The 22,602-nt window shown below is 45.2% G+C and overlaps 1 protein-coding gene across 3 annotated transcripts; it reads right to left on the minus strand.

Annotated features, from left to right (window-relative positions):
* Positions 1 to 1,437: 1,437 nt before the first annotated feature.
* On the minus strand, positions 1,438 to 21,578 carry myoz1a (myozenin 1a). Of its 3 annotated transcripts, none has more exons than XM_090216754.1 (6): positions 21,522 to 21,578; positions 10,194 to 10,287; positions 4,548 to 4,729; positions 4,082 to 4,190; positions 2,663 to 2,843; positions 1,438 to 2,439 (listed from the first exon to the last, which is right to left on the minus strand). In XM_090216754.1, exons 2-6 carry the CDS (start codon positions 10,276 to 10,278, stop codon positions 2,202 to 2,204), a joined length of 795 nt encoding a protein of 264 aa, XP_090072880.1. In that variant the 5' UTR covers positions 10,279 to 10,287; positions 21,522 to 21,578; the 3' UTR covers positions 1,438 to 2,201. The 3 variants fall into 3 exon arrangements, with proteins under 3 accessions (XP_090072880.1, XP_021436050.1, XP_021436049.1); XM_021580375.3 differs by having other exon boundaries at positions 4,061 to 4,190; XM_021580374.3 differs by having other exon boundaries at positions 3,944 to 4,190.
* Between the last annotated feature and the right edge of the window lie 1,024 nt (positions 21,579 to 22,602).

The following is a 22,602-nucleotide window of genomic DNA, read 5'->3' on the forward strand; positions in this document are numbered from 1 at the left end:
TCCACCCAGAATAACAAATGTTGCTGCATTTGCTTGAGTTTAAGCTGTTTTCTAGTACCATTTACTTGGATACATCCATAACAATGAGCAATAATGGGCGATTTTTGCATCATTGGCATAGAACATTTGCTCTCGTGTCACTGTTAGCAAGGTTTATGCAAATCTCTGTTGTAGAAAACAAAATGTGAGCCAAAAGCAAGGGGAGATAATGTCTAGATGCTTTTTTACAGTGGAGATCAATTTTATAAATTGCCCGGCTGGACTTGATGGGACGGTGGATTGCACAGTGAGATGGAACTGTGAGTAGGCATTTCAACATCATAGCTTTAGCCAGTGGTCATTTGTGAAATAGACATTGGCTGGAACGCAGTTTTAACCTATCAGCATCCAGGACTAGATCCACCCATTGTATAAATGGTGTAATTTAATTGGGGACTGGATAATACGGAGTGTTACTGAGATTTTACTCCACCCATTCCATTGGCCACAATGCAAATCAGCAATTACAGATTGGCTTATAGAGAAAAAACATTTACTTTTCCCGACGTAAAAGTGTATTTTTAAAAGTGCTGAGATTGACATTGAAGTATGTCTTTAATTATAGCCTACACACAATAGCAGCTTGTGGCACCTTAATTGGGGAGAACAAGCTTATTGTAATGGCTGGAGTGGAATTAATGGATTGGTATCAAACAAGTGGTTTCCACATTTTAACCATTCCATTCCAGCCATTACTATGAGCCCCTCCCCAGACTTCTGTGCTTTCAGCATACCTGTACTTTTTGTAAACTTTTAAAATAAATGCTGGTATTAATAAATAAAACAACATAAAGTGCTCCATTTATTTTTTTACAAGGTGGTTGCGATGCTGAGAAAAACAGTTGTACTTCACTAAAGTAAAAAAAACACAAAAAAACAATAGTCACTAAGTTTAGCATGGCTTTGCATGGGGACTCTTATTTAGAAAAATACATTCGCGATCCTGCTGCCAGCATAATATCCTGCTGCCAGCATAATATCCCGCTGCTAGGAGAACGGTAATCTTATCTGGAGTGACTCGAGTCAAACGCTCTGCCGCTAAATCCCAATCAAACCTCCTCTAGCGACACCCTGTGCTGCAGCCAAGGCAACCAATACTCGCGATATTTTGTCTCGGGGTGTTGAGAGAAGGCGATAGCCAAGTGCGCAACCGGGGAGGAAAGCAAGGGGTAGACTGATTTTATTTCACATTTTCAAGACTGTTTGTCACAGGTAAGGATCCTTTGAAATGCATCCATGTTACTGTCTACCATCAAGTGAATTGCACTGATGGGCCCTAAAGAGGCCTCTTAATGGCCCCACACATTCATTAAACTAACCCCATGTCACTTCCATCATTTGTTCTGATAACAATTATAGTAGCCTCCACTGGAGATACAAAGTACAACAGACATAAACTACAATTGGAAAAAGTTTATTAGGGAGAAATCTTGGGTGATGCAGTACTGTATTAGTTCATCACAATCTCTATCACGCAACAGAAATTAGCACACCTCACGCTTACTGCATGCATCCTAGGCTAGGCTGCTGGATTTGCAGGGCCACGACAAAGCTGTCAAAAGTCAGTGGCAGAGAGAACAGAGAAATACAGTAAAAACCATGATGGTAGAAGGCTATAGCTAGAGGAACAACTTGAGCAGTGGGCACAGCAACATGCTGACACAGGAAAAAAAACGAATCAAAGTTCAACCCTTCAGTCCTGTTTGTCTCTCCTCATGGACAAACTATGTTATGCTGCTGCTTCATGACTGAGCTGGAGACTTGTGTGATTGAACAATATACTATGCCTACTAAATGAATCATAATGGAAAAAAAATAAGAGTACGCATAAATCACAGTTATGGTAGCCTCCTGTGTTCACTGGGAAGTTGAACACAATAGGCTCACGATTGATGTCTTTGTTCATGATTGATTTCTTTGTTGCAAACATACTAACTAATCACCCCCTCTCTCTCGCTCTCTCTCTCTCGCTCTCATTTAAAGAGCCCAATATTGAGCTTTGTGGTTTGTTTTCATAAACTATTTCCTCTTTCATGAATTGAACTCAAGGAAAAGTTGACTGGCTCACAAACCTTTCTAAAAAGTGTATGTTTTTTCTTTATGTAGATTTATATATTGTGCGCAGTCTCTGTCTGCACATCTGGGTCTGTGGGGCATGCTGTTCACAGGTCGTCAGTCTCCCCATCGAAGGGCAGGGCATCCAACTCCATGTGGATGCTGCTGGGCTCACTGCTTCCCACCCAGCCTATAGGAGTACGGTTGAAGGAGGGTCGAGAGCCAATGTCATGCTGGTATACCACAGCTGGTTCAGGCTCCTCATGGGCCACCTCATGGGTGTCTGGCAGTTGGAAGGTCATGAGCTGAGAGGCTTTATCAAAGCCCCCAAATGGTGTAGCACTCCTAAGACAGATAAAGTGATGGGCAACAAAAGAAGATCAGACTGATAAGTGAAATGGATCTTGTATGGGCAACTTCTGTCGATGTGCCTCACATACCTGGATGGACAATATAAGAGTCTGATTTTTACAGGAAATGGGTGGGCTCCACTATTTCACACTCATTTCAAAGAAATCCTTTTAAAATGCTATGGAGTCGACCAAGCAAGGCATAGAGGGGACTGTACCTGTTGAAAGACTTGTACTTGGGCAAATCAAGGTGGGCATGGGGGACTGGCATATGATATCTCATGCTGGATGTCAGCTCCTGGTTGCCCTTCATGGCCTTTTCCCACGGTGATATGTATGAGGGAACATAATCATGCCTTTTCTTGGCTTTGTCTAAGGCAACCTCTACTCCATGACTACCTGTAGGAGGAAAACAGTGAGTCCAAAAAACATATTTTCTATGAGATGATATCCAATGTTGATATATTGATTGCACTACAGGCATGGGCATCATTCACCCATTATTTTAGAGGGGGCACGAAGTACATGGGGTTGGAGGGGGGGTGTAGGTGGAAGTTGAAGAATTTAACATATCCCAAACACCTGAAATTGCTTTTTCCTGCAATCTACAGCCATAATCATTATGCCTAATTATATGTAAAAAAAAATTAAAAAGCATTATTTTAAAAATATGCTTCTCTGCATCTCTGCTAAACTCTAGGTTGAAAGCGATGGGTCTTTTTCAGTACATTTAGTAATTGCTAGCTTTTCTAAAGTCTAGCAACCTTGCCAGCAGGCATGCCAGCTAAGATAGATAGACAAGCTACTCTAACTTGATTGATAGCCTGAAATGGCTTGGTAGCTAGTTATGAAGTTGGGAGATTGGGAACCTATAAACATATAAGGTTCATTGAACAAGCATGGGAAACAGTGTTTAAACCCTTTACAATGGAGATCTGTGAAGTTATTTGGATTTTGACTAATTATCTTTGAAGAACAGGGTCCTGAAAAAGGGGAGTTTATTTTTTTGCTGAGTTTAGCTTGATCACATTAATTTACAAACATAACTCCTGGCCATCAACAGCAGCTAAAATCGTCCAGTCAGATATTTTTATGAATAATTATGATAAAACTGGGCTTAAACATTTTGTTTAGTCATTCATTTAACGGGTCATTTGTAAAATGTCATCATCATAATATTCATCATCTCCAGCATCAACCCAACATCAACAGATGTGAAAATGGCATGTTTCTATATTTTATAGTCAAAAAATATGTGTTTCTAATGATCACTATCTTCCTCTCTTTTTGACTACAAATCATAGAAACTAGCTATTTTCCAATATGTTGCTGGTGATGATTTAAGTTAAAAAAATGTCTAAAACAGGATATATCTGAGGGGGCACGTGCCTTTTTACCCCCTATGGGCATGACACCCCTGACTGCAGGTCCATAGAACTCGTTCCAAAATCACTCTGTAGTTTTTCTATGATCATGAGCTAATTTGAATGGATACTGACCATGACCATGTTCTCCTGGAGCAACATCATCATGATGTACATGTCCCTGGTATCCATGGCGCCCATGCTCATTACCATGCTCATGTCCATGCTCATGATCATGACCATGTTCATTACCATGACCATGCCCATCTTTGCCTGGTTTGGGAGGGGGTGCAGGAGGGCCTGATTGCTTGTCCACCATGTGGCCACTAGCATCCAACATCATTGTACCACCCAGGCTGGGGACCAACTTCTGGAAGTTCTCCTGAAATACACACAAGCATATAAAGAAGAACTCACCAGACTGATTGTCATTCTGTACAGTAGGGGGGCCGTTAATTCGCCATTCGTTTGCTTGCTGTTGGCGCAGTGTGTTATAGGGACCACCCACCGGTGGGCGACTGCCGATTTCTACGTGTAGAATCCGCGCCCGGCCTGCCACAGGGGTTGCTGGTGCGCGATGAGACAAGGATATCCCTACCGGCCAACCCCTCCCTATCCCGGACGACGCTAGGCCAATTGTGCGTCGCCCCACGGACCTCCCGGTCGCGGCCGGTTACGACAGAGCCTGGGCGCGAACCCAGAGTCTCTGGTGGCACAGCTGGATTTACCATTTTCTTACCATAGACTCACTGCCGAAGAGGTCAGGGTTGTTCTCATATATGAACTTCTCCACACGTTTCTGCCTCATCTTGAACATCTTGGAGCCCTTGTTGGTGAAGAGGTTCAGCTCCTCCAGCATGGTGTCCTTGGGAGTCTTGATCTTCATCCCCAGGTCAAACTCTGACGCCTCAGGATCAAACTCTGCAGATGAGAAATTCATACATTGTCTATTGATTTCTCATATTGATTTCCTATAGTATACTGGATGCACATTCTGTATAAGGCTCTATTCAATTAAACTTGGTGACCAGGTAAATGGAAAAACATCATTCTTCTGGTGCAGCAATTGTTCAAGTTTGAATTCAAGTTTGAACCTTGTTGTCTGCATTGTGATACAAAAAAGACACTCAACAATGTATCTCCCTATGCAGAAAGAATCATATTTTGACTTATTCTGTAAACCCTGGTTACCTGTTTGGTTTGAGTTGGTCCCACGGTTTGCTTATCATTGTTTGAACAAATGTTACAGTACTTTATGTGCATCATTTATCCTTCACCTAGAAAATACATCTGTGTCGATGTGATGTGATCTTTACATCAGAGCAGAAATTACGCTCAGTGCAGATGATTGCGTAGGAGGGGGTTGCTCTCAGATTCTTGCTGTCATTACGGTGGAAAATTCATAAATCACTCTGCTCAAAGATGAACTGGCCATTCTTCAACAATGTGGAGAGAAGGAGAGCGAGCAGAGAACAGCTCCTCCCTAAGTCTGGGCCTGGCTGAGAATGACTAGCTTTTGACTGAAGCTTTATGAGGTAAGGCCTGAGCCATTTTCATCTCTGTGTTATCTCCATTTGTTCTGTTCTCAGTGCTTATGATCCATCTGTCAGAAGTCACAGGGCGTTGAAAGGAGAGAGGATGGGTGAAGGGAGAGAGTCTAAAATGCATAACACTGCACAGGTTCCACATCAACTCTAAAGCACATATACGGTGCCTTCATGAAGTATTCACACCCCTTGAATTTTTCCACGTTTTGTTGTGTTACAACCTGAATTTAAAATGTTGCATCACTGGCCTACACAAAATACCCCATAATGTCAAAGTGAAATGATTGTTTTAGATTTTTTTGACAAATGAATATAAAATGGAAAGCTGAAATGTGTTGAGTCAATAAGTATTCAACACCTTTGTTATGGCAAGCCTAAATAAGTTCAGGATTAAAAATATGCTTAATAGGCCAGTAAGAAAGAGTTCCAAACCTCTCTGCCAATAAACACAAATTTTCAGTTTTCCCCTCCCCACTCAAACCACTCCCAGACAATCCTTGCAAAATTCTTGTTTGAGAAATTGCTATTTGCTAATAAGCTTTTTTTGTTTCTTTTTGACTATTTAGACAGAGTGAACCACGCAATTTATTACGTGACTTGTTTTAACGCATTTACCGCGAGTGCCCACTGGGCACACCATGTCATTTTAACATGGAGAATTGAGTAATATTTGGTAGATACATTGAGCAATGAGATTCCAACCCAATTTTTAGCCACTCAAAAAGACAATCAAAAGTTATTTTGATTCCCATTGTGTTGTCAGCTATGCTTTCAACCATCAAAAAAAAGCACAACCAAATTCCAATGGAAAATCAATCATTTGAAGGACATATATCTACGGTTTGGATAGTTCCATCTGATCCACTGGCATAATCCTATTCTTTAACTTTTGATTTTTTGGTTGAGATGGAGATGTGAATCGACATGTTTTCATTAACTCACAATCACTCATTTAAAATCAAGCCAAGCTGGAACCTCTGGGCCTACACTGAGTGTACAAAGCATTAGGAACACCTTCCTAATATTGCGTTGCACCCCCTTTTGCCCTCAGAACAGCCTCAATTCATTGCGGCATGGACTCTACAAGGTGTCAAAAAAAGTCCAAAGGGATGCTGGCGCAATATTGACTCCAATTCTTCCCACAGTCGTGTCAAGTTGGCTTGACGTCCTTTGGGTGGTGGACCATTCTCGATACACATGGGAAAGCGTTGAGTGTGAGAAAATCAGCAGTGTTTCAGTTCTTGACACAAACCTGTTCTCCTGGCACCTACTACCATACCCTGTTCAAAGGCACTTCAATATTTTGTCTTGCCCTTTCACCCTCTGAATGGCACACAATACACAATCCATGTCTCAATTGCCTCAAGGCTTAAAAATCCTTCTTTAACCTTTCTCCTCCCCTTCATCGACACTAATTGAAGTGGATTTAACAGGTGACATCAATAAGGGATTGTAGCTTTCACCTGGATTCAACTGGTCAGTCTATCATGTTTGAGGTGAATCTGAATTTCAACAATAGCTGTTGATGACTTCCCAAATGTTGTATAGACCTAAATAGGATCTTTGATGATATATGATTGATAAAGTATGGCTACATTTCGTTTTCTCTACAGAACATACTATTTGGAACGATTCGATAGCAACAGTGAATCTATTAAGTGTAGATTTCTCTACAATCATTCTCACGATAGCACATTGGTAATGGTCAGTGAAACATATCAAAACTATGCAGGGCTGGGCTTTGTTAAACCATGGATGGGAGACCGAAGGGATGGCCGTAGATAGATCAACTCTCCTGTTGGAGATGCTGCCCAGCCTATTGCTTTCTTATAGTGGATATCACGATGAAGATTTGACAAGGTTTGTCTATGATGAAAATTGGTTACCATGATCGCATAATCCAATGTATTTGCCACGTAGATTCCACGTCCCAATAAGTTGACAAAAAACATTGAAACAATGTTGATTTAACCAGTATGTGCCCAGTAGGTGGTGATTTCACCAGGCAGGCTAAAACTCCATCCCACTTAAACAGGCTGAAATTTCAGGGGGTCTTTTCAAACAGCCCTTACACTAAAAGGGCATTATCATCCTTTTCACAATTTCACAGTATTATAACTACCTCATAGCGTGGAAATATATACAGTACCAGTCCAAAGTTTGGACACACCTACTCATTCAAGGTTTATTTTATTTTGTAGAATAATAGTGAAGACATCAAAACTATGAAATAACACCTGAACTCATGTAGTAACCAAAAAAAGTGTTAAACAAATCAAATTATATTTTAGATTAATATTCTTCAAAGTAGCCACCCTTTGCCTTGATGACAGCTTTGCACATTCCCACATATGCTGAGCACTTGTTGGCTGCTTTTCCTTCACACTGCGGTCCAACTCATCCCAAACCATCTCAATTGGGTTGAGGTCGGGTGATTGTGGAGGCCAAGTCATCTGATGGAGCATTCCATCACTCTCCTTGGTCAAATAGCCCTTACACAGCCTGGAGGTGTGTTGTGTCATTGTCCTGTTGAAAAACAAATTATAGTCCCACTAAGAGCAAACCAGATGGGATGGCATATCGCTGCAGAATGCTGTGGTAGCTATGCTGGTTAAATGTCCCTTGAATTCTAAATAAATCACAGACAGTGTCACCAGCAAAGCACCCCACACCATCACACCTCCTCCTCCATGCTTTACGGTGGGAACCACAGATGCAGAGATCATCCGTTCACCTACTCTGCATCTCACAAAGACACGGCAGTTGGAACCAAAAATCTAAAATTTGGACTCATCATATTGGTAGTGGTTTCTTTGCAGCAGTTCGTCCATGAAGGCCAGATTCACGCAGTCTCTTCTGAACAGTTGATGTTGAGATGTGGCTGTTACTTAAACTCTGTGAAGCATTTATTTGGGCTTCAATTTCTGAGGCTGGAAACTTTAATTAACTTCTCCTCTTTCCTGTGGTGGTCCTCATGAGAGCTAGTTTCACCATAGCGCTTGATATTTTTTGCGACTGCATTTGAAGAAACTTTCAAAGTTCTTGACATTTTCCTGATTGACTGACCTTCATGTCTTAAAGTAATGATGGACTGTCATTTCTCTTTGCTTATTTGAGCTGTTCCTTCCATAATATGGACTTGGTCTTTTACCAAATAGGGCTATCTTCTGTATACCAAACCTACCTTGTCACAGCACAACTGATTGACTCAAACAAATTAAAAAGGAAAGAAATTCCACAAATTAATTTGAACACACCTGTTAATTGAAATGCATTCCAAGTGACTACTTCATGAAGCTGGTTGAGAGAATGCCAAGAATGTGCAAAGCTGTCATCAAGGAAAAGGGTGGCTATATATTTTGATTTGTTTAACACTTTTTTTGGTTATTATGATTCCATATGTATTATTTCATAGTTTTGATGTCTTCACTGTTATTCTACAATGTAGAAAATAGTAAACATAAAGAAAAACCCTTGATTTAGTAGGTGTGTCCAAACTTTTGACTGGTACTGTATGAAACACAGAAAAATCACATTTTTGACTGCACTCAACCTCAATCATTTGGTGGATTTAATAATTTACCATTCCTGTTTGTTTTCATGCCAATAACATTTGCTGTTCAAAAAGGACAATACTTGTGTTTCAATAACTGTTGCTGCATTTTGTAATCCTGAACTATCCCTTTAAAATCCAACACTAGTTACGTAATTCAAAGATGATTTCTGTCTATGTATGTTATAAGTTATAACAGACGTGGAGGGGAATGCGTTTGAACACTGGTCAGCTTGGAGCAGCATGCAGTGCCACATTGTGTTAAAACACAGCTTTCTGCTTAGGCCTTATTGCTATATCTGTCAGGACACTTGACACAAAAAGTGTAAGAGCAGCACAAATATTTACTTTTTTACCACTTAATGGGTGGAGGGGAAAACACCTGTCATCATTTTCATAAAAATGCATTATGCCATCGCCTGAACTATGGATCCTGTGACTCAACAGCTGAGAGGGAGGGGAGGGTAAACTATTACTGCAATGACTGCAAAGGACAGATTGTAATTGTGCTGTGGAATCTAGGAGATACATGTTTGTGTGTGTGACAGGGCGCTAGTCATTAGGACATGTTAAGTGCAAACATGTGGAGGAGCTTCTCTGACAAGTGCACAGAGATCTTGACAAAGTCCCCAATTAACAAAATAATTAGGCTATAAATAACTTCTCTTTTCATTCTCTGTGATGTGACCCAAAAAAGCTGTCAACAGTGGATCCAGTCTCTTGGACCAGCTGCTGGCCCATAGGGAGACCAGGCCTCCCTGAGAGTTCTCACCTTCGGAAGGTGTCTTCCTGCCTGCCCTCTATGTTTACCAGTTAGTACAGTATGTTACTCTTGATAATGCCATAGGCTCATATTGATCAATGTTACTGAGCAGAGTTTAATGTATGGTACTGAATGGTCTCTCACAGTTTTGAAGATGTCCCTATAATCTTTAATGATGTGCGAGAAATATAGCAATAAGGCACGAGGGAGTGTGGTGTATATGGCCAATATACCACGGCTAAGGACTGTTCTTAAGCACGACACCACACGGAGTGCCTGGATACAGCCCTTAGCTGTGGTATATTGGCCATATAGCACAAACCCCAGAGGTGCCTTATTGCTATTATAAACTGGTTACCAATGTAATTAGAGCAGTAAAAATAAATGTTTTGTCATACCCGTGGTATGTGGTCTGATATGCCACGGCTGTCAGCCAATCAGCATTCAGGGCTCGAACTACCCAGTTTATAATTTTGTACATGTGATGAATTGTGTTTTTGAGCTCACATGCTTGTGCCTTACCATCTTGAGTGACATGTGACAGGTCAGTGATGATCTTAGAGGGCTTTTTCCTCTTGTTAGGTGGGGCAGGTCTTCCATGAGGCATAACTGCAGACTGGGAACACAAGTAAACAGGAAGTTAGAAAAGATCACACAACATACCAAGCTACTGTATAATATGTCCGATTTAGAATATATATATGTAGCCACTGAATAGTTTAAAAAAACTAATTGTGGAAAGGAGACAGAGAGAGGAGATAGGAGTCCCTCTAGTGATAGTCTCTAACCATTGCACCATTTAAAGACCAACCAACCATCAACCCTGCTTGGGACCGACACTTATGAGGCCATGCAGACTAGATGCAGACTGCACCTTGCTCATTGTTCAAAGTGCACGTCAATGCCTTCAGAGTCCTAACATTCCCATAACCAACAGATGTCTGTCCAAGAGGAAACATATAGACCACTGTAGGTTTCAGTTGTGTTTGGTCTGAAAACTCAAGACATTAGACAGGTTTAACACATACAGTATATAGACCAACGGTGGGTGCAGTAAACACATTCCTCTGCATAAGGCTATTAGAACAAACTACCAAGACTTTCAGATCAATCCAATTTGCAGTAAACAGATCAATCCAATTTGATGCATAAGATGAACATGGCTGTAATCATATAAATCTGAAACACGGGAACTCTGTAGCCTAGGTTGCTAGTTTACTATAGAATACTATAGTACTTACTATAGAATTCTGTAGTATTTGTCGTATACTGGAGAATACTATATACACACTGTAGTATCCCTCAACCATGTGTAGTACTTACTATAGAATTGTGTATTATACTGTAGAATACTATAGTAAATACAGTATACTACAGAGTGCAAAAACACTACAGTAAATACTACAATAATGTTCTCAAAAACACTACAGTTGTCACGTTATTCGTAATAATGATGGTCGGACCAAGGCGCAGCTTACATAGAGTTCCACATACTTTTAATGAATAAAGTGAAACTTAAGCAAATACAAAACAATAAAGAATAAACGAACCGTGACGACAATGCAGTGCTACAAGCAACTAAACATAAACAATATCCCATAACCCACAGGTGAAAAAAATGCTGGGACCGGCACTGATGGTACCGGGCTGGTGACACGAATTTCAGGGCGAGCGCGAGGAGCAGGCAACGGACGCACGGACGAGTAATGTAACGTCTAGTAGGGCTAAACAGCACTGTTCAAAAAACAAGATCCCACAAACTACAGGTGGAAAAAGGCTGCCTAAGTATGATCCCCAATCAGAGACAACGATAGCTGCCTCTGATTGGGAACCATACCCGTGCCAACAAAGAGATAGAAAACATAGATTGCCCACCCTAGTCACACCCTGACCTAACAAAATTGAGAATTAAAAAGATCTCTAAGGTCAAGGCGTGATCGTCACTGGAGTCTCCGGGCCATGGATCAACACTGGAGGCGCCGCGCCATGGATCATCACTGGAGGCTCCAGCCCATGGATCATCACAGGAGGCTCTGGGCCATGGATCATCACTGGAGGCTCCAGGCCATGGATCATCACTGAAGGCTCCGGGCCATGGATCATCACTGGAGGCTCCGGGCCATGGATCATCACTGGAGGCTCCGGGCCATGGATTATCACTGGAGGCTCCGTGCCATGGATCATCACAGGAGGCTCTGGGCCATGGATCATCACTGGAGGCTCCAGGCCATGGATCATCACTGAAGGCTCCGGGCCATGGATCATCACTGGAGGCTCCGTGCCATGGATCATCACTGGAGGCTTTGGGCCATGGATCATCACTGGAGGTCTGGAGCGTAGAGCTGGCACAGCGCCTCCAGTGTTGATCCATGGCGCGGCGCCTCCAGTGTTGATCCATGGCCCGGAGACTCCAGTGACGATCCAAGGTCCGGAGTCTCCAGCGACGGTTCCCGGTCCGGAGTCCCCGGCGACGATCTACGGTCCGGAGTCCCCGGCGACGATCTACGGTCTGGAGTCCCCGACGACGATCCACGGTCCGGAGTCCCTGGCTATGATTCACGCACCAGAGCTTCCAGCGACAACCAGTGCGTTGTGCATCCAGGAAGCTCCCGTGCTCAGGTCTGTTCAACGCTGGTCCGACAAATCGGATTCCACGCTTCCAGATTGCTTCGATCACGTGGACTGGGATATGTTCTGCATTGCGGCGAACAACAACATTGATGAATACGCTGATTTGGTGAGGGATATATTAGCAAGTGCATCGGCGATGTCGTACCCACAGTGTCTATTAAAAGTGTCATGTATTGTCATGTTGTGTCTTGTTTCTGTCCTTTCCCTTCACCCTGTCTCCCTCTGCTGGTCGTTACTAGGTTACCGTTTCTTCCCCTCTTTCCCCCAGCTGTTCCTTGTCTTCTCTGACTACCTCATTCACCCCTTTTCCCACCTGTTCCCTTTTTCCCTCTGATTAGGTCCTCTATATCTCTCTCTGTTCCTGCTCCTGTCTTTGTCGGATTCTTGTTTGTGTTGTTCATGCCTGAACCAGACTATCGTCATGTTTGCTGCAACCTTGTCCTGTCCTGTCGGAACCTGCCGGTCCATCTGAGCCTACGTTTTGTTATGTTATTAAAGAAGCTCTGTTTACGTTAATTCGCTTTTGGGTCCTCATTCACGCACCGTAACAGAAGAATCCGACCAAGAATGGACCCAGCGACTTCGGATCCTCTCCACTCAGCCGTCGAGATCCAGGGAGCGATGCTAGGCAGACACGAGCAGGAATTGTCTGCTGCTCGACATGCCGTTGAGACCCTGGCCACCCAAGTCTCCAACCTCACAGAACAGGTTCACCATCTCCACCTCGATCCACCGGCCACTTCCAGGGCTTTCGAATCTCCGGAGCCCAGAATCAATAACCCGCCGTGTTACTCTGGGGAGCCCACTGAATGCCGCTCGTTCCTCACCCAGTGTGATATTGTGTTTTCTCTCCAGCCCAACACTTACTCCAGGAGCACTGCTCGTGTCGCCTACGTCATATCTCTCCTTATTGGACGGGCTCGTGAGTGGGGCACGGCAATCTGGGAGGCAAGGGCTGAGTGTACTAACCAGTATCAGGACTTTAAGGAGGAGATGATACGGGTTTTTGATCGATCTGTTTTTGGGGAGGAGGCTTCCAGGGCCCTGTCTTCCCTATGTCAAGGTAATCGATCCATAACAGACTACTCTATTGAGTTTCGCACTCTTGCTGCCTCCAGTGGCTGGAACGAGCCGGCTTTGCTCGCTCGTTTTCTGGAGGGTCTCCGCGCAGAGGTAAAGGATGAGATTCTCTCCCGGGAGGTTCCTTCCAGCGTGGATTCCTTGATTGAACTCGCTATTCGCATTGAGCGACGGGTTGATCTTCGTCACCGAGCTCGTGGAAAGGAGCTCGCGTTCTCCGTTGCCCCCCTCTCCGCATCACTACCATCTTCCTCTGCCGGCTCGGGTGCTGAGCCTATGCAGCTGGGAGGTATCCGCATCTCGACTAAGGAGAGGGAACGGAGAATCACCAACCGCCTCTGTCTCTATTGCGGTTCTGCTGGTCATTTTGTCACTTCATGTCCAGTAAAAGCCAGAGCTCATCAGTAAGCGGAGGGCTACTGGTGAGCGCTACTACTCCTGTCTCTCCTTCAAGATCCTGCACTACCTTGTCGGTCCATCTACGCTGGACCGGTTCGTCAGCTTCCTGCAGTGCCTTAATAGACTCTGGGGCGGAGGGCTGTTTTATGGACGAGACCTGGGCTCGGGAACATGACATTCCTCTCAGACAGATAAGGGAGTCCACGGCCTTGTTCGCCCTGGATGGTAGTCCTCTCCCCAGGATTCAGCGTGAGACGCTACCTTTAACCCTCACTGTTTCTGGTAATCATAGCGAAACCATTTCTTTTTTAATTTTTCGTTCACCTTTTACACCTGTTGTTTTGGGCCATCCCTGGCTAGTTTGTCATAATCCTTCCATTAATTGGTCTAGTAATTCTATCCTCTCCTGGAACGTCTCTTGTCATGTGAAATGTTTAATGTCTGCTATCCCTCCTGTTTCCTCTGTCTCTTCTTCACAGGAGGAGCCTGGTGATTTGACAGGGGTGCCGGAGGAATATCACGATCTGCGCACGGTGTTCAGTCGGTCCAGGGCCACCTCTCTTCCTCCACACCGGTCGTATGATTGTAGTATTGATCTCCTTCCGGGAACCACTCCCCCCCCGGGGTAGACTATACTCTCTGTCGGCTCCCGAACGTAAGGCTCTCGAAGATTATTTGTCTGTAGCTCTTGCCGCCGGTACCATAGTCCCCTCCTCCTCTCCCGCCGGAGCGGGGTTTTTTTTTGTTAAGAAGAAGGACGGGTCCCTGCGCCCCTGCATAGATTATCGAGGGCTGAATGACATAACAGTGAAGAATCGTTATCCGCTTCCTCTTATGTCTTCAGCCTTCGAGATCCTGCAGGGAGCCAGGTTTTTCACTAAGTTGGACCTTCGTAACGCTTACCATCTCGTGCGCATCAGGGAGGGGGACGAGTGGAAGACGGCGTTTAACACTCCGTTAGGGCACTTTGAATACCGGGTTCTTCCTTTCGGCCTCGCTAACGCTCCAGCTGTCTTTCAGGCATTAGTCAATGATGTCCTGAGAGACATGCTGAACATCTTTGTTTTCGTTTACCTTGACGATATCCTGATTTTTTCACCGTCACTCCAGATTCATGTTCAGCACGTTCGACGTGTCCTCCAGCGCCTTTTAGAGAATTGTCTTTTTGTGAAGGCTGAGAAGTGCTCTTTTCATGCCTCCTCCGTCACATTTCTCGGTTCTGTTATTTCCGCTGAAGGCATTAAGATGGATCCCGCTAAGGTCCAAGCTGTCATTGATTGGCCCGTCCCTAGGTCACGCGTCGAGCTGCAGCGCTTTCTCGGCTTCGCGAACTTCTATCGTCGTTTCATCCGTAATTTCGGTCAGGTGGCAGCCCCTCTCACAGCCCTTACTTCTGTCAAGACGTGCTTTAAGTGGTCCGTTTCCGCCCAGGGAGCTTTTGATCTCCTCAAGAATCGTTTTACATCCGCACCTATCCTTGTTACACCTGACGTCACTAGACAGTTCGTTGTCGAGGTTGACGCGTCAGAGGTGGGCGTGGGAGCCATTCTTTCTCAGCGCTCCCTCTCTGACGACAAGGTCCACCCTTGCGCGTATTTTTCTCATCGCCTGTCGCCGTCGGAACGTAACTATGATGTGGGAAACCGCAAACTGCTTGCCATCCGCTTAGCCCTAGGCGAATGGCGACAGTGGTTGGAGGGGGCGACCGTTCCTTTTGTCGTTTGGACTGACCATAGGAACCTTGAGTACATCCGTTCTGCCAAACGACTTAATGCGCGTCAGGCGCGCTGGGCGCTGTTTTTCGCTCGTTTCGAGTTCGTGATTTCTTATCGTCCGGGCTCTAAGAACACCAAGCCTGATGCTTTATCTCGTCTCTTCAGTTCTTCAGTAGCCTCCACTGACCCCGAGGGGATTCTCCCTGAGGGGCGTGTTGTCGGGTTGACTGTCTGGGGAATTGAGAGGCAGGTAAAGCAAGCACTCACTCAAACTCCGTCGCCGCGCGCTTGTCCTAGGAACCTTCTTTTCGTTCCCGTTCCTACTCGTCTGGCCGTTCTTCAGTGGGCTCACTCTGCCAAGTTAGCCGGCCACCCTGGCGTTCGGGGTACGCTTGCTTCCATTCGCCAGCGTTTTTGGTGGCCCACCCGGGAGCATGACACGCGTCGCTTCGTGGCTGCTTGTTCGGTCTGCGCGCAGACTAAGTCCGGTAACTCCCCTCCTGCCGGCCGTCTCAGGCCGCTTCCCATTCCCTCTCGACCGTGGTCTCACATCGCCTTAGATTTTGTCACCGGACTGCCTTCTTCAGCGGGGAAGACTGTTATTCTTACGGTTGTCTACAGGTTCTCTAAGGCGGCTCATTTTATTCCCCTTGCTAAGCTTCCTTCTGCTAAAGAGACGGCACAAATCATCATCGAGAATGTTTTCAGAATTCATGGCCTTCCGTCAGACGTCGTTTCGGACAGAGGTCCGCAATTCACGTCTCAATTTTGGAGGGAGTTTTGCCGTTTGATTGGGGCTTCCGTCAGTCTCTCTTCCGGCTTTCACCCCCAGTCTAACGGTCAAGCAGAACGGGCCAATCAGACTATTGGTCGCATCTTACGCAGTCTTTCTTTTCGCAACCCTGCGTCTTGGTCAGAACAGCTCCCCTGGGCAGAATACGCCCACAACTCGCTTCCTTCGTCTGCGACCGGGCTATCTCCTTTTCAGAGTAGCCTCGGGTACCAGCCTCCGCTGTTCTCATCTCAGTTCGCCGAGTCCAGCGTCCCCTCCGCTCAGGCTTTTGTCCAACGTTGCGAGCGCACCTGGAAGAGGGTCAGGTCTGCACTTTGCCGTTATAGGGCGCAGACTGTGAGGGCTGCTAATAAGCGTAGAACTAAGAGTCCTAGATATTGTCGCGGTCAGAGAGTTTGGCTCTCCACTCAGAACCTTCCCCTTAAGACCGCTTCTCGCAAGTTGACCCCGCGGTTCATTGGTCCGTTCCGTATTTCTCAGATTATTAATCCTGTCGCAGTTCGACTTCTTCTTCCGCGATATCTTCGTCGCGTCCACCCGGTCTTCCATGTCTCCTGTATCAAGCCCGTTCTTCGCGCCCCCGCTCGTCTCCCCCCCCCCCCCCCCATCCTTGTCGAGGGCGCACCCATCTACAGGGTCCGTAGGATTTTGGACATGCGTCCTCGGGGCCGTGGTCGTCAGTACCTAGTAGATTGGGAGGGGTACGGTCCTGAGGAGAGGAGTTGGGTTCCCTCTCGGGACGTGCTGGACCGTGCGCTGATCGATGATTTCCTCCGTTGCCGCCAGGTTTCCTCCTCGAGTGCGCCAGGAGGCGCTCGGTGAGTGGGGGGGTACTGTCATGTATTGTCATGTTGTGTCTTGTTTCTGTCCTTTCCCTTCACCCTGTCTCCCTCTGCTGGTCGTTACTAGGTTACCGTTTCTTCCCCTCTTTCCCCCAGCTGTTCCTTGTCTTCTCTGACTACCTCATTCTCCCCTTTTCCCACCTGTTCCCTTTTTCCCTCTGATTAGGTCCTCTATATCTCTCTCTGTTCCTGCTCCTGTCTTTGTCGGATTCTTGTTTGTGTTGTTCATGCCTGAACCAGACTATCGTCATGTTTGCTGCAACCTTGTCCTGTCCTGTCGGAACCTGCCGGTCCATCTGAGCCTACGTTTTGTTTTGTTATTAAAGAAGCTCTGTTTACGTTAATTCGCTTTTGGGTCCTCATTCACGCACCGTAACAAAAAGATTCCCAAACCAGAAACCGTGGATTGATGGCAGCATTCGAGCAAAACTGAAAGCCAGAACCACTGCTTTAAATCAGGGCAAAGTTACCAGAAAGATGACCGAATACAAACAGTGTAGCTATTCCCTCCGCAAGGCAATCAAACAAGCTAAGTGTCAGTATAGAGACGCAATTAAACGGCTCAGACACGAGAGGTATGTGGCAGGGTCTATAGTCAATCACGGACTACAAAAGGAAAACCAGCCCCATCGCGGACCAGGATGTCTTGATCCCAGACAGACTAAACAACTTCTTTGCTCGCTTTGAGGACAATACAGTGCCACTGACACGGCCCTCTACCAAAACCTGCGGGCTCTCCTTCACTGCAGCCGACGTGAGCAAAACATTTAAACGTGTCAACCCTCGCAAGGCTGCAGGCCCAGACAGCATTCCCAGCCGCGTCCTCAGAGCATGCGCAGACCAGCTTGCTGGTGTGTTTACGGACATATATTCAATCAATCCTTATCCCAGTCTGCTGTCCCCACATGCTTCAAGAGGGCCACCATTGTTCCTGTTCCCAAGAAAGCTAAGGTAACTGAGCTAAATGACTACCGCCCCGTAGCACTCACTTCCGTCATCATGAAGTGCTTTGAGAGACTAGCCAAGGGCCATATCACCTCCACCCTACCTGACACCCTAGACCCACTCCAATTTGCTTACCGCCCCAACAGGTCCACAGACGACGGAATCGCAATCACACTGCACACTGCCCTAACTCATCTGGTCAAGAGGAATACCTGAGAATGCTGTTCATCGACTACAGCTCAGCATTTAACACCATAGTATGCTCCAAACTTGTCATTAAGCTCAAGTCCCTGGGTCTCAACTTTCTGACAAGCCGCCCCCAGGTGGTGAGGGTAGGAAGAAACATCTCCACCCCGCTGATCCTCAACTCTGGGGCCCCACAAGGGTGCGTGCTCAGCCCTCTCCTGTACTCCCTGTTCACCCACGACTGCGTGGCCATGCACGCCTCCAACTCAATCATCAAGTTTGCAGACGACACTACAGTGGTAGGCTTGATTACCAACAACAACGAGACGGCGTACAGGGAGGAGGTGAGGGCCCTTGGAGTGCGGTGTCAGGAAAATAACCTCACGCTCAGGAGATGATCGTGGACTTCAGGAAACAGCAGAGGGAGCATCCCCCTATCCACATCAACAGGACAGTAGTGGAGAGGGTGAAAAGTTTGAAGTTCCTCGGCGTACACATCACGGACAAACTGAAATGGTCCACCCACACTGACAGCGTGGCGAAGAAGGCGCAGCAGCGCCTCTTCAACCTCAGGAGGCTGAAGAAATTTGGCTTGTCACCAAAAACACTAACACATTTTTACAGATGGACAATCAAGAGCATCCTGTTGGGCTGTATCACCGCCTGGTACGGCAACTGCTCCGCCCACAACCGTAAGGCTCTCCAGAGGGTAGTGAGGTCTGCACAACGCATCACCGGGGGCAAACTATCTGCTTTCCAGGACACCCACACCACCCGATGTCACAGGAAGGCCAAAAAGATCATCAAGGACAACAACCACCCGAGCCACTGCCTCTTCACCCCGCTGTTGTCCAGAAGGCGAGGTCAGTACAGGTGCATCAAAGCAGGGACAGAGAGACTGAAAAACAGCTTCTATCTCAAGGCCATCAGACTGTTAAATAGCCATCACTAGCATTGAGTGGCTGCTGCCAACATACTGACTCAACTCCAGCCACTTTAATAATGGAAAAATGGATGTAATAAATGTATCACTAGTCACTTTAAACAATGCCACTTCATATAATGTTTACATACCCTACATTACTCATCTCATATGTATATACTGTACTCTATACCATCTACTGCATCTTGCCTGTGCCGTTCTATACCATCACTCATTCATATATATTTTTATGTACATATTCTTATTCATTCCTTTACAATTGTGTGTTTATAAGGTAATCGTTGTGAAATTGTTAGGTTAGATTACTCGTTGGATATTACTGCATTGTCGGGACTAGAAGCACAAGCATTTCGCTACACTCACATTAACATCTGCTAATCATGTGTATGTGACAAATAAAATTTGATTTGATTTGATTTCCATTGATCATCCTTGAGATGATTCTACAACTTGATTAGAGTCCACCTGTGGTAAAATTCAATTGGTTGGACATGATTGGGAAAGGCACACACCTGTCTATATATGGTCCCACAGTTGAAAGAGCATGTCAGAGCAAAAACCAAGCCATGAGGTCGAAGGAATTGTCAGTAGAGCTCCGAGACAGGATTGAGTCAAGGCACAGATCTGGGGAAGGGTACCAAAAAATGTCTGCAATATTGAAAGTCCCCAACAACACAGAGTTTTCCAAAAGGCACCTAAAGGACTCTCAGACCTTGAAAAACAAGATTTTCTGGTCTGATGTAACCAAGATTAAACTCTTTGGCCTTGAGAGGATCTGCAGAGAAGAATAGGAGAAACTCCCCAAATACAGGTGTGCCAACCTTGTAGCGTCAAATCCAAGAAAACTCAAGGCTGTAATCGCTGCCAAAGGTGCTTCAACAAAGTACTGAGTAAGGGGTCTGAATATTTATGTAAATAAGATATTTCCGATTTTTTTTTTTAAATACAAATGAGCAAAAAAATTCAAAAAACATGTTTTTGCTTTGTCATTATGGGGTATTGTGTGTAGATTGATGAGGGGGAAATAATGATTTAATCAATTTTAGAATATGCCTGTAAGGTAACAGCATTATGAAAAAGTCAACGTGTCTGAATACTTTCCAAAGGCACTGTACCTACAGTACCTACAGGTTATGGAAAATAAGCTCTTTGTGTATTTTGTCCAGTAGGTTTCCTCAAGGAGAAAGCCCCCACTGCTATGTCAAAAACAATAAAACAAAAACACTACAGTAAATACTACAGTATACTACAGTTTGCAAAAACACCACAGTAACGACTATAGTGTGTACTCACGTTTTTTTTACTACAGTATTTATACTATAGTAAACTGTAAATACTACAGTATACTGCAGTCATGTACGGCAACACAACAGTAAATACTACCGTATTTAGTCCGCAAAAACCCTACAACAGTGAATACTACTGTAAAGTCGGCAAAAACACTACAGTGAATACTATAGTATTTATACCGTAGTATACTATAGCATTTTTTTCATGTGGGTAAGCTCCATGCCACCTAGGAAGTTAATGTCTTACAGATCCCTTTCTATATGCTGTAGTTCTATACTGTAGTTCTCCTTTGAGCCATACTGTCCTGCATGTCCTGAGAGTCTGCAGCTTCTTTAAGACCCTGTCAATGGCAAACTTCGCATCACATCGACTGACTGTAACCCAATCCACCAGAGCTATTTTTAAGCGCCATTTTCAGCCAAGACCTTTTATCGACTAGTAGTGGCGTCAGTGGACTATCAGATGTGTGAGACGCAATGGACATTCATATACAAACATATACGCACTGGCGCAATTGTGAAGAGAATGATCGAATTTTCCTAAGAAGTTGAATTAAGATGTTGAGAGGTTGGGGGGGATTAGAGAAAGAATTGTGGGGGAGGACTTTACAGATGTAAAGCATCTGTAAAATGATCACAACCTCAGGTCCCACCCTCCCCCTTCCAGGCTTTGCACACCATATGAAATGTGCAGTTGGACAGAAGGGAGCGGTCAGCACATTCCCTCAGAGCCTGCCTGCACCTTTAAGACATGGGTCAATTCTAAAAACAATCAAGGAACTTCAAGACCACTTCACCGTGCCTTCGTCAAAAGCACTTTATATCCCTTAAATTGAAATAATGCTTTCCTCATTGAGTCAACATCTTCAACCATGAATTCAATTCTCAAGTGCAGTTATTTGTATCCTAAGTGAATGCTATAGGTGAAGCTATTGCCGAATTTGATTGACTTTCCAGGTTGCCGTTGACGGTCAAGTCCTGCGTGCAATTGGTTAATAAAATCCAGCTGATGGAATGATCCACTCACCCAGTTTTTGTAATCCTTCTGTTCAGAGGTCTATTAATACCATTAGGAGATGAAGGCTTCAGGTTAATCTCAGTCAGAAGTTTACAAATCACAGGGTGCCTCTGACCTGTGGTTGGACTCAGATCCCAGGGAGTGCGAAATCCACCCAGAGCTTGGATGGCAGATCTTTGAGGGGGGGGCTGAGGGGGCGGTGGTGGCGAGGTGAGGTTGGGGGGAAAAGTAAAAGTGGAGGGTGGGGGGTGGCGGCCGAAACTTCTTTGCACGGCATAAAGTGCTGATGGGGATATCAAGAGAGCAATATCATTATTGCAGATGGTCTGGGGGGCCTATATATAGAACCGGAGAAAAGTGAGGGGTGGGGGTGTCTTAACTTATAAGATAGACTCAAAGGAGGGAGGGAGGGGTGTCTGGGGGTATGTTTTGAGGGTGAGGTAATTGGTTTGCCCCTTTTCCCCTTCATTAATTAACTTCAAACTTTGAATAGATTGTCACTTTTCTGCCAGGCAGGGGCGCCCTTGCAGTTGTGTGGTATTCATGGTCATATAGCTGCCTAAACCAAAGTGGGTGCTGATTTGTTGGCTCAGACACATCCACAGCTCTCTCCGTTGCTTAAAGGGATAATTCAGGATTTTGGCAATGAATCCCTTTATCTACTTCCCCAGAGTCATATGAACTTGTGGATACCATTTGTATATCTCTGCATGAAATTTGAAGGAAGTTGCTAACTAGTGTTAGTGTAATTGCTAACTAGCATTAGCGCAATGACTGGAAGTATATGTAAGTAACTGCTAGCATGCCAGCTTCGGCATGGGAGCCTATCGAACCCGCTGAGTCATGGGAGCCTACAAACCGCCTGAGGCCTCCCAGGTAGCTCCGGCTCCAACACCCGGACCCGACATCACCCCCAACATCACCCCCAACACAAAAACAAAAAGACACTCCCTGATGCTTCCCTTTGATGAGTTGTCATTCTGTAACAATGTACGCTGAAAGTCGGGAAGCAAGTTCAGGGAGGGAAAACATGTAATAAATTAAAGAACAAAACAAGAAACACGAACAGCGCACAGACATAGAACAGAAA

Source organism: Oncorhynchus mykiss, chromosome 23, assembly GCF_057628025.1.
Source record: "Oncorhynchus mykiss isolate SJ-2025 chromosome 23, ASM5762802v1, whole genome shotgun sequence".
Lineage (NCBI taxonomy): Eukaryota > Metazoa > Chordata > Actinopteri > Salmoniformes > Salmonidae > Oncorhynchus > Oncorhynchus mykiss.